The sequence below is a fragment of the Coturnix japonica genome, chromosome 5 (assembly GCF_001577835.2).
Source record: "Coturnix japonica isolate 7356 chromosome 5, Coturnix japonica 2.1, whole genome shotgun sequence".
In the NCBI taxonomy this organism is placed as follows: Eukaryota; Metazoa; Chordata; class Aves; order Galliformes; family Phasianidae; genus Coturnix; species Coturnix japonica.
The window spans coordinates 7,262,679-7,274,158 of NC_029520.1; the positions used below are offsets into that span (position 1 = coordinate 7,262,679).

General features: G+C 47.7%; 2 protein-coding genes across 4 annotated transcripts in view; one reads left to right on the plus strand and one right to left on the minus strand.

Annotated features, from left to right (window-relative positions):
- LTO1 (LTO1 maturation factor of ABCE1) overlaps positions 1 to 8,621 on the plus strand; it is a 26,581-nt gene extending 17,960 nt beyond the window's left edge. The window contains exons 5-6 of one of the 3 annotated variants that reach the window (XR_004307614.1): positions 5,841 to 6,093; positions 7,893 to 8,621. Coding sequence is in view for 2 of the 3 variants with exons in the window: in XM_032445190.1 (XP_032301081.1) it covers positions 1,334 to 1,351 (18 nt within the window). In the remaining variant the exon portion in view is untranslated. Of the gene's footprint in view, positions 1 to 1,333; positions 1,564 to 5,840 lie in introns of those variants that run through there. The other 2 variants (XM_032445191.1, XM_032445190.1) reach the window with 2 other exon arrangements.
- The window catches only part of CCND1 (cyclin D1), a 15,609-nt gene that overhangs the window by 2,462 nt on the left and 1,667 nt on the right, over positions 1 to 11,480 (minus strand). Inside the window, exons 2-4 of the mRNA XM_015863635.2 lie at positions 10,912 to 11,127; positions 10,285 to 10,444; positions 4,883 to 5,031 (exon numbers count right to left, since the gene is read on the minus strand). Of these exons, the coding sequence (XP_015719121.1) occupies positions 4,883 to 5,031; positions 10,285 to 10,444; positions 10,912 to 11,127 (525 nt within the window). The remainder of the gene's footprint in view (positions 1 to 4,882; positions 5,032 to 10,284; positions 10,445 to 10,911; positions 11,128 to 11,480) is intronic.

Consider the following 11,480-nt stretch of genomic DNA (forward strand, 5'->3'; position numbering starts at 1 on the left):
GGGTGCTAACTGGCTCCAGCCTTCAGCAGTAACTCCTGCCATCTTCCACTTAACGGCCTCAGTGAGCAGCTCCACATGCGCTCCTCCTCTGACAACTGTCATTGTGCTCCCTGTGTCAGTGCACAGAGCTGCATGGATGTGGTGCACGCTCTTGCAGTGACACGGGCAGTAGCCAACCTGGCAGGACCTTGGCAGAGAAAACTCTACAATGAAAGTGGCACGTATGTGGATGCTCAGATACACAAAACTGAAGCTGCCTGCCAGCTGCTGTCTGCAGTAGTGGGCAGCTCAGGTTAGCTAACTGATTTCTAACTCATAAAGCATCTGAGCAGAGAAATTTAACCATCAGCATGACTCCAAAGTGTGGAAATGTTTTATAAGTATATCACTAAGGTGATGCCACGCTTCCACTTTGCTACTGCATCCACCCTGGCAGCTCAGAGCAGGAGCTCTTTCCTCAGCTTCACAGCCCATGTCTGGAGCTGGGTGCATGGCCTGAAAAGTGTCATGGCTGTACTGTGGACTGGCTGTGGTTTGAATGGAGAGCAGCAAGCACCCAGCAGGACCAGGTTAACTGTGGGAAAGGGGAATTTCCCCAGCCATTGAGCACACCATGAGCAGGCACATCCAAGTCTACCTATTGCTGTGCAGCAATTCCATTTGGAGAAGGCCTGTCAGCTCAACCTGTCCTGCAAACTACGGCTGTGTTCTTCAGAGCCACACACATCCACCGCAAGGGCACAGAACTGGTGCTTCAGCAGGCACAACAATCCCAGTGTTTTGCCAAAATTCCTCCAGCGTGCTGTTTACTCTTATCTATGCAACAAATATCGTCAGCTTTTTCCCAACATATTTAACTCTGTGTCTGAAGGACTTTGAAGTTTCCTTTCAGTACTGCCTTTTCTGATTTAACCTATGACATGTGTTAGCCCTTGCGGTGAACCCAGTCTTCCATGATAAATTGCCGTCAAAAGTGTTAGGATGTGCATGACTGAGAATGAATGTTGTTTTCCTGAGAGGGTGACCTGCCTGCTGTTTTCTTTATTTCCCAGTTTCAATTCTGCCTTCATTCAGAGGCTTCTTGTGTGATCTACCAGCTTTTCACTGATTCCACTACCACAAGAATCTCCTCTGCCACCAATAAGGGCACATGGCATTTGGGGTAAAATAAGATTAGAAACCCAAGCAAACAATTCTCTGCGAGGCCTTTCTGAGAGAGAGGGAGGTTAATCCTACCTCTAAGCAGATCAGACCATCAGTTACAGCTCACTGAAAACACATAACCTATGACCTCTCTTGGTTTAAACCCTAGTGTAATATTTCCTCTTGACAGAGACACACAGCGTTTTAAATGACAAAAAGAAACGCCTCATATCCTGAAGTCATGATGCCTTCGGCTCCTGCATTCCTCTGGCCTTCCCACTACGTTCCCTGCGAAGCCCCTCACCCCTTCCTGAGATATGACAGATCAATCCTGTCTGCGTGGCTGCTGCTCACCCATCCTGCAGCGTCTACCTCAGTCACACTTGGAATTAGATGTATTAAAACAGCACATGAATAGCAGTTTGGGGATTTTCTCTTTACAGTAACGTGGACCTTTTTCAGATCATTCTTTGAGTAACGAAGGTGCATGCCCCGGTTCCAAACTTGAAGCTTAGTTGTATTGTTCATAGCACAAAGGCAAGATCCTGTTTTATTTTTAATGCTGCTATTTGCATGTAGCACGTCTAAGTCCTGAAAACTCAAACCATTCAAAAGGATTTCAATAAATACCTATTCTTCTCCCTCTGGCATTCAGCTGCCAATTAATACATACAACTACACCATTTGAAGTTTTTTTTGACCACAGATATTTTCAATTCCAGTGAAAGTCTCGCAGCACAGCGTGTCAGAACTGCCTAACATGTTTTTAAAGGCAATTACCTTCAAATTTTTTATCAACAGCAGCCTTCTGCTGCAGGTGACAGACTGTTTTAAGTGTCAGGCATTCTGTTTCAGACCGTGTATTACTCAGTCAGTCACCAGGTGAGCGAATAACCTTAGGGCTAGCAAAAATAACTGCAAAAGACAAAATTCACCATGAACACAGCCTAATACAAGCTTTGTTTTTCAATTCTCCACTACTTCTCAATTCCTGAAAAGCAAACACTTAAACTTGTGCGTTATCCTGATAACTTCTCCAACAACTTTTTCTGTTTCTCTACCCAAATTTTCAATGCCCACAGTTTGTTCAAGGTCATAAACCCTTCCTGGATTAATTAAGACCCTCAGTGGAAAAAAAAGAAAAAAAAAAAAAAAAAAAAAAAAAAAAAAAAAAAAAAAAAAAAAGACTTGCTAGCTTAACTGATGTGGTCAAATACCTTTAACACACACAGCAGACATGATCACACTCCAGGGTCAGATACTAAAGGAAACAAATAACAACAACAAAGAAGAAGCTGCTTGGAAGTCCTTTGTTACTGCCTGACCCGCTCTGGATAACAAGCACATGTCTGAAGGTGCCTCTGAGTAGGGGCAGGCAGGAGACGAATTCCAACGCGCTAACAGACAGCATGGAAACCCAATCTAATCTAGTTTAGCAAATTTCTGGCCTGGAAATGAATGTCAGGTAAAATTCCATCTGTTTGGATGATGGGGTCAAGAATAGAATGATGGAAGACAGCCCAAGACTTCTAATTGTGATTATCTGACTTCTAATTACCCCTGATCAAAGGCAAAATGGGAAATTGGACTCCTACCAACATAAACATGAACCATAAAGGAATTCCAATCAGGTGATATCCATTTTACTTTAGATTCAGCTTTCTTTGAGACTAAAGGTAAAAAAGTGTAATTATATAACCTGAAATCCAACAGACCGGCTGTTCTAGCTAATAGATAATCTGGGAGAACGTTAGCCATGCTGTTATAATGCACACTCTTAATATTTCTGCCACATCAGTGTAAAGGGCTTCGGTCATGCAGGCTGACAAAGGGGAACCATCGCTGTAGAGTAACAAACTTCACGTGGATGCCAGCTAAACAGATACTGGCAGTAGGCTTACATGGGCCTGCCTTATGGGAAACTGCAGGGGCATCACACTGTGTACAAAACCAAGCAATCTGTCCTTTCCAAAGTAACAGCAGTGAAAGATGCTGTACTCTTACTTAATTACAAACACAACATATATCTACATATAGCATAACTGCTCATTTTCTGTAACAACCTCTACAGAAACCTTACTTCCAACTCTAGCTGCACTAACAAGTAAATATCTTTAGCAACAGAAGCTGGAAGAGTTACTTCCTTTCAAAGATCTTAGTTTTTTTAAGTTCAGGTCGTACAAGTTGTGGTCTTATGACGACTCTGGACAAGAAAGAAAGAAGCATTAGTTTCCTTCTTGCTCAATTTTCTTCTGAAAGAGCTGTCATCAAATAAGTCAAGTAAGTCATATAAGAACATGCTCTTGTTCTCCAAGGTGTGAGAGCATCTCCTTCAGTGTTCTGTCAGAGATCATTAAATACTGCCTGTATTTGAGTCAGATGGTGTCAGTACCAACAGCATGCCTAGAATTTTTCCTCAGTACCTCCTTCAGCCACCTTGCGCCAAGGAGAGGCCAATCATACACTGATGTACCTACACTGTTCCCAAACTCACTGAAAGCATGACATGTGTGCACCAAATATTTACAATATTTTACTTCAGTGTTCCTATAACATCTAACATTTCAGTGCTGGATCCACGCTACTTCAGCTGCGGTAACGTAAATGGCAAAAACACCACTCTAAAATCTGAGGCGTTGTGAAAGTGACCAAAGAAGTTGTGATATAATATTTGTCAGCAGTTGTTTATCTGATGTAATATATTCTGCTGTGAATAATTCATTATGATGCATTCATCTTTCCAGAAATCATTCAATCCCACCAACAACACCCAGTTACACAAAACTAGTTCTGATGGACCTGGACTAATAAAACTCTCTATGGATTTAAATTATTAACGTGAAAAATTATTTAACAGCATCTCAAAGATTCTGCCCTAACCAGACTTGTCTTTATCTGTCTCATTGTCCAGCAGTGGGAGACCTCACAGGAACCTTTTAAAAGCATCTATTTATTGGTCTTCCACATTGTTGCAAAACAAAGCTCAACTCTGCCCCAACTTCACACACCATTATGACATGGATCATTGACTTTAGGTCTTCCTTGTAGGCTCCCTTCCTGGCCCATTCACTCATGAAAGGTTTATTGCTCGCTAGTTACTGATGTGCATCTCCTGGAAGCTGCAGGGCAAAATGAGAGTCCTGTGAGGACCATCTACCTTGTCAGAAAGTCGTGGGACAAGCATTTGTTCCAAAAAGGAATTCAATACCAGCTACTGTGCAGGTCTAGCACGTAATAAACCAAATTAGATCATTAGAACTCTTTTAAGAAGGGCTTTTTCACACCACTTGGCACAATAAAAGGCCTCAAGTATGGTCAAAGATAAGGTCAGAGATACCACGAGGTCCATTTATTGCGATCCCAGTAACTATTTCCTCGCCTTTATTTTAATGGTTTTCTTTTGCACAGACTGCTGTTTAATTACCTATAGGCAACTTACGGCTTTTGAATTCATCCCCAACTCAGCTCAGGGTTTCCTCTGCACTGTCAGATACACCTCTCAGGAACACCAGAGCTGGATGTGGTGTTCCTATCAGTAAGCTGCAGCACTGTAACTGCCGATTAATAATGGCTGTAATGACAGCACAGAACAGGGACCAACACCAGCGAGCATCTTCAGAAAACACCCTCTGAGGTTTGACCTTTACCGAGATTTACTGCCAGATTAGCTACTGCACAGCAAGCAGGCATTCATTCTTAAACTCTAAGGCAGAAGGATCAACTGAGAAGAGTCACTTACCGGATCACATTTGATAACTTGTGATAGGAAATGTGTGAGGCATTGATAGGAGAGGAAAGTGTTAGTGTTCCCCAGATGCAGGCCTTGCACAGCTGCTACCACACTGCCAGCTGCGATCATGGAAGGTGGGTTTGAAATAAATTTAACATCTGTATGAAGAAAGAAGAGGGGAAAAAAAAAAAAAGGAAAAAAAAAAAAAAAAAAGACTGAAATGATTGCTGTAGAAGCCTGCCCATACACATCCACTCTCTTCTCCCAACATGGCTTCAGCTGCCAGCTGCTGCACCCAAACACTGGTGCCTCCCGCTCCGAGATGCCATGGGCCCCAACCTGCCAACAGCAGTCCAGGCGGGCAGCCCGCTGCGCACAACACCTGGTAGGGCACTGTCATTTGGGGACTGCAGTGTCACAGCGCTTTGCCCATATGCTGCCGTACCGCTTGGGAAGCCCACTCCCGTTCCCCAGTAGTGCACGTCATCAAGCCCTAGGTGCACTCCAACCTGAGCCCCCGGGCCCTTTAGAGCACTGACATTCAAAGGAATATGGCTTTAATGAACAGCAACATCGGCAAAAAGAAAGGAAGAGAGAGACCGCTTAGCCCTGTCAGGAGGCAGATAATCCATATTTAAATTAAGGTTTCATCTTAAAAATGCTTTGTCTCGACCTAGTCTCTTGTCAGTGGCTGCCATCCATCCCGGCAACAGGGATTTAATGTAAATGCAGCATAACTAAGTGACGGGGGTCCCAAGAATTGGCGGACAATCAGTTACATTCTGATGTGACACCATGCTGACAAGAGGCTGGGCCCCCTTCCAGACTGCAGTGCTGTAGGTCTCTCCACAAAGCCACTCCCATGATTCCTTAAGGGGCTATCTCTGCCATTTAGCATGGTTTTGGTGCGTGTTTTTTAATAAGAATAATCCACGTTTTAATGCTAAGACTCTTTTCCGTTGAACAGGAATGCGTTTGATGTGTGGCAGCGTACACCTCGTAGGGGAATCAGAAAGAAAAGGAAAAAGGGGCACAAAAGCAAACATCTGATTTTGCGAGGAAGAAGGGGAAATGCCACATTATACGCAAGAACCTGAGATACATTCCTTCAAGCTTTTATCAGAATACAACTTCCTCTGGGCCGAAAAAATATAAACCATCTGTCAAACCCCTGAATGAAATCAAAGGAATGGACAGCTCAGAGAGCTCAGTGGAACAGCGTGAGTATTAAATCATGCATCTCCTTTATTATGATAAAATAACTTCTGTGACAATGTTTTACCAGTGAAACTAAAGCCTCCACCACCCTGTGGAAGCCCCCTCCTCTGAATCTGTCCGCATATCTCTGACGCCTTATTGAAGCCCAGAGCAGTGCCCACCTTCAAAAGGGCACCGCGCCCTGTGCTCTATGAACCTTCACATTAAAACCAACACGATTAATTGTAGCCCAGCTTTTGTGATGAGCTGCCAGCAAAAAGCCAACCTTGGTCTAAAGCCATCTCCTGCACGCCACCACGTTCAAAGCAAACGTAATTTGCCCCCTTTTCCTAACCCGCCCATTTCAGGACAGACGTTAAGTACACACACCTTGGATCAAGCTCCTGTCATTCCCCCAGATCAAGGTAGTTAAGGCTGGTTATTGACAACACACGCATTCCACAGATGGTCTCCCAGCTGAAAGTCTGAAAGGCAGTGGCAGGTGGGCTCCAGAAGCAAGGGCCTTCAGCAGGCAAACGTGAATCCCACCGTGATTTGGTTTCCAGTGGGGTGCAGTGGCAGTGACTTCACGCCAACATCGACTGCTTTCCACGCACAGGACGTGGCCAAAATGTGTCAGTTTAATGAAGTCCATCCTGACAAGATCATGTTTGGGATTAATATTTGCGTTCTTCTTTTAAATGGAGCAGTAAACAAGAACACGAATTCATAGTCACACCCTCATTCTTTCCAAGGTGGAAAAGTGATAATGAAGTTTAAATGACCAGTTTGTGTCTGTCCCTATAACCACTCCAGACAAGCAGCATGGACTGCCTTTTTGTTGCAACTCAACAAGGAATTATTTGTGGCAGAGGCCACTAATTTCAGCATATTAATCAGGGGGCCCCTCTCGCCTGTAATTGGATGCCCCCAAGTGAAGAGTGTGGCATCATTGTCAGCCTCCATCGCCTCATCTTGCGCTATTGAGCGCTCAGGAACAAGGGGGCTTCGGTGAGATGAATTAGACCTGACACAGCCACAATGGGGTAGGGGGCCCCATCAATTGAAGCACACATCCCCAGTAGCCTATCTGAGACTTCATCCAAAAAGAATAAACAACTTCAGCGTTGTTAAAAAGAGAGAGAGAGAGAGAGGGGAGGGGGAGGAGAGAGAAGAATGCCAGCCACCCTGAAGGGAGGACAAAGCAGGCATATAGGCGCTGCAGCGCTTTAAAAAAAATTCCTAACAAGGCGAGTCACCCCTTTTCCTTTTTAAATGGAGCAGCAGTTCCATCCGTCTGGAGAGCTGGGGGCTATGAATGAAAATCTTTTCATTGAGGCAAATCAAAACTGCGAACATAAATCACTTGCTGCAAGATGCAACAGGTTCCAACTGGTCACATACCTTGAGACTCCCAATTTTATAAAGGCCAGAGAATAGGAGAATTGTAACCCGGTTGTTTCAAAGCGAGATCTTTCTTTCTCCGTTCAAGAGGAGGAAAGCAACAACAACAATAACGGCAATAATAATAATAATATAAAAGGAGCCCGGTGTGTTTTGATAACCAGAGGAACATAATGAAATGCTGAAGCTCCAATATTTGTTGCTATTCATTGTTATGCTTCTATAGAGCCGCAGTTCTCCCTCAACACTGGTCTTAACTTGGGCCAAAAGAGGCCTGCTTCCTTTTGAGCTATCCCTGCCTTGTTCGGCCATGCCAAGGCCCCATTCATTAAGCTCAATTATGTGTTAACTTCAAACAACCCCTGGTCATTTTTTATTTCTTTTTTTTCCCCCTCTTTTTCTCCCAAACCCACCACAGCACAAAGACATCCTTTGGTGAAAATGTATTTCTCGAAACTGAACCTAATCAAACAAATGCACTTCTACTAGCCAGGCGACGGAGGAGGGAGCTCAGAAGGAATTCCCCTCCACTTCACCTTGCGACGTAACCTTCTCGTTCTGGAACAAGCACGCATGCACGCTCATCCACAAACACTTCCACAGCATTCACCTTGCTAAGCCAACTGGCAGAGATCTTACTTTCTACGCCAGCATTATTTTGCTGCCTCCTCTCAGGAGTCTCTCCTTCAAAAGGGGACACGGGCCGTGCACTTCAAGCAGAGGACATACTGAGCTCACCCCCGAGGCCACTTCAGCGAGTTTCACAGTGTTTCCAGTGGACTTTGGATTGGGCCCCACAGCACAGCATCCAGGCAACACAAGGCATTTGCAGTCCATCTAGGTTCGTTTTGGCAAGGGGAAACACAACCCAACAACAGCAAAGCAAAGTCCAGATGATACTTAAGCCACATGTTATCTTCACTAGCCGACAAAGAAGTCGCGGGGGAAAGCAAAAGGTAGAGAAAATCCCAACATCCAAAAATAACAATAAAAACACAGAGCCCAGTGGCAGCCCTTCTGCGTGCACTTTCCCCAGGAAATATTCCCAGCTTGAGTAGGGAGCCAAAGAGGGCCCCAGTTCCGGTGAGCTCAGCATTGTTTTTCAAAAGCTAAGTAGAACTCCCAGAACATGGCTCTCATTTACTGATGCATTCTCCAGCTGTGGTTTGTACCAGTGTTAAGTAAAGGCTCTAGATGTGCTTCCTAGAAGAAACTTAACAACACCGACAGTAGATCAAAGTACTGGACCCTTAGCGAGTCTCCAACCTTTGAACTACTCTTGTTTTCATCCCTGTCATTGCCAACACAACAACCTAGGTTAACCATCCCCATATCCAAAGGGAGGCCAGGGGAACTGTTCTTTTTAGCTAACAGCTGGGGTAGCATCAAAACCAGCAAGTTACACATTCAGGGTCCCAGCAGCCTTATCTGGTGGGTTCTGCCATGGAGAGAGCACATCTGACTTTCCCGTCATGCTGCTGCAGGTGGTGCAAAGGCTGCTGGGGGGCTGCACGCCCCAATCCTGGAGCAGCGCTGCTGCAGTCTGACTTTGGAGCCGCCCCACCGTGCCGAGTGATGCCAGTGCATATAGATGTCCCACGAGGGTCTGGTTCTGTCTCTGGGCCTCTACCAGTAGGCTCTGTGTAACCCATGTTTTCTTCCAAGTACCTGTGGACATCTCTCGAATCTTTTTACCAAACCTGTATCTGGAAGACGAGCTTCCCTAACTGGGCTGACCACACATCCCACCGAGGATTTCCCAGGTGCCACAGCATGCTTGATATCTTCCAGCACGGCCGCTACCAAATATTAGCGTTTAATGCAGCACAGTATCTCCTTTGCACTATGTTTTATCAGTGCTAACAGTGTCTGGCATTCCTCTTTACGTGCTACTGCAAAAGAACATTTGCTTTGGCTGCTTTTTCTTCCTTATTCCTTTGCCATTTGTGGATTTGTCTCGTCACACCGACAGCCAACACACCGAAGGCGCCGCGTTTTGAGCAGAGGATCCATCTTCCCTCCAGGACTTCTTTTGTCCTGCTCCTCTCTGCTCCAGTCTGTGGGAACCGTGAGATCTGGAGGACAGCTTTTCCTTCCCGCTCTGCCAGGGTTCAGCGGGTGAAGCCGGCGCACGCACAAACGCACACACACACACTCTGCATGCAAACATGGAACTTCAAAGCCGCGGCGCGCACAGGCACGGTGCCCTTGAAACCAACGATCGGGGCCCTGCGGACCCGGCCTGGCAAGCACTTGCACGGGGCCCTGCACATGGCTCTGCACATGGCTGCGGCACAGCACGTGGCTGGGGCGCAGATGGCAGCACCGGGCCCGCGCCAGCAAAGCCTCCGCACCGCGTGGCTCCTGCCACTGCCGCCAAAGGGGAAGAGGCGGCTCGGGAGGGAAGTTTCCAAACCCCCCACACAGAGCTGTTCCCTCCGCCTATAAAGCTGTCTTAGGACAGATCTGCAGGCAAGATTCCCCCTGTGTGGGCAGCGAGCTTCTTGCTGCCCCAGCACTGATAATACCCAGTGTGTGGAGGCGAAAAGATTGTGCCCCACAGCATGCATCCCGTGCTGCTGCACAGAGAAACACGGCGCTTCCCCCCAGCCAACGCATTCAGCTCAGAAGTATCTTCTGAGAAAGCTTACCTGTGCGGAGTAATCCACCTTCTACAAACAACAAGGGCAATAATCAGGGCTTAAGCTCCCTCCCCACAGCCCCGAGAGCCCACATTAGCCACAGCCGCGAGCCAGGGCCGGCTGTGCGCAGGGGAGCGACGCGCTTTGCGGGGCGTGCAGGGCTCATACCTGTAGCGCACAGAGCCACAAAAGTCTGAGCATGTTTACGGATGATCTGTTTGGTGTCCTCTGCCAGAGGCATTTTAGTGAGGAAATGTTCAATGAAATCGTGGGGGGTCATTGCAGCCAGATTCCATTTCAGCTTATTCACCAGCAGCAGCTCCATTTGCTGCAAAGACAAAAGGGAGGAAGGGGGAAGAGGAGGAAGAAACGGAGGGAAAGCGCCGTTAGCCCAGATGGTACAAGCGGGGCCGTGCAGCACCCGCACCCCGTTACCCACGCCCGGCCCGGCGGAACCCTCCCGCGGTGGTCGCTACACCCGGGGCCGGACCGGGCCGCCCAACGCACCCAGAAAAGCGCCGCACCCGGTGAGGCCACCAGGGGGAGCCCAAGTCGCGCCTCGCCGCGCCGGCTCCAAGCGGGGCAGCCTCGGAGGGGGGGGCGGGGGACTCGGGGGGTCCGCAGCCCCGTGGAGACGAGGGATGTGCAGGCGGAAGGATGCGGCCATGCCCGGCCCTGAGAAGGGGGTTCCCCATCAGCGTGCTTGGCGATGGGGGCGGGGGGTGTTTCTTTGTTGTTTCTTATTTTTTTCTCTGGTTTTATTTTCCGGCCTGAGGTGATTAAATACGCAATTACCAGTAACTCGTCGGGTCTGATGGAGTTGTCGGTGTAAATGCACAGTTTTTCCGCGGTCAGAGGAATCGTTTCCTTCATTTTGGAAGCCACAAACATGCAGGTAGCTCCGAGCAATTGCAACCGGCTTTTCTTGAGGGGTTCGAAAGACAAAAATCTGTCCAAATAATTCATCGCCAAGGGGAAAACTTCCTCTTCGCACTTCTGCTCCTCGCAGACCTGCGGGAAGGACGGAGGTCGTTGAACAACAAATTCGGCATCGGCGCAGAGCGACCCGTCCCTCCCCCACCCGGGCTGTGCGGGGCGAGGTTGCGGGGGGGGGGGATGGGGGGGAAGATGGGGGGGAAGAGGGAAACGCGGCAGGGAAACGGGGGACAACGGAGGTGCGAAGAAAAATGAAAGTCACGGGGGCCAAGTGGGGGAAACGCGGTATTCGAAAGATTCGTGGGGAGGAAAGGGGGGCCAGCGCGGAGGAGCCCGTCGTCCCCAGCGCAGCGGCCCCCAGAACGAGCGACTTTAAAAAAGCACAGAAATGGATAAGCGCAGGAAAAAGCGGGGGCAGCGGAGGGGGG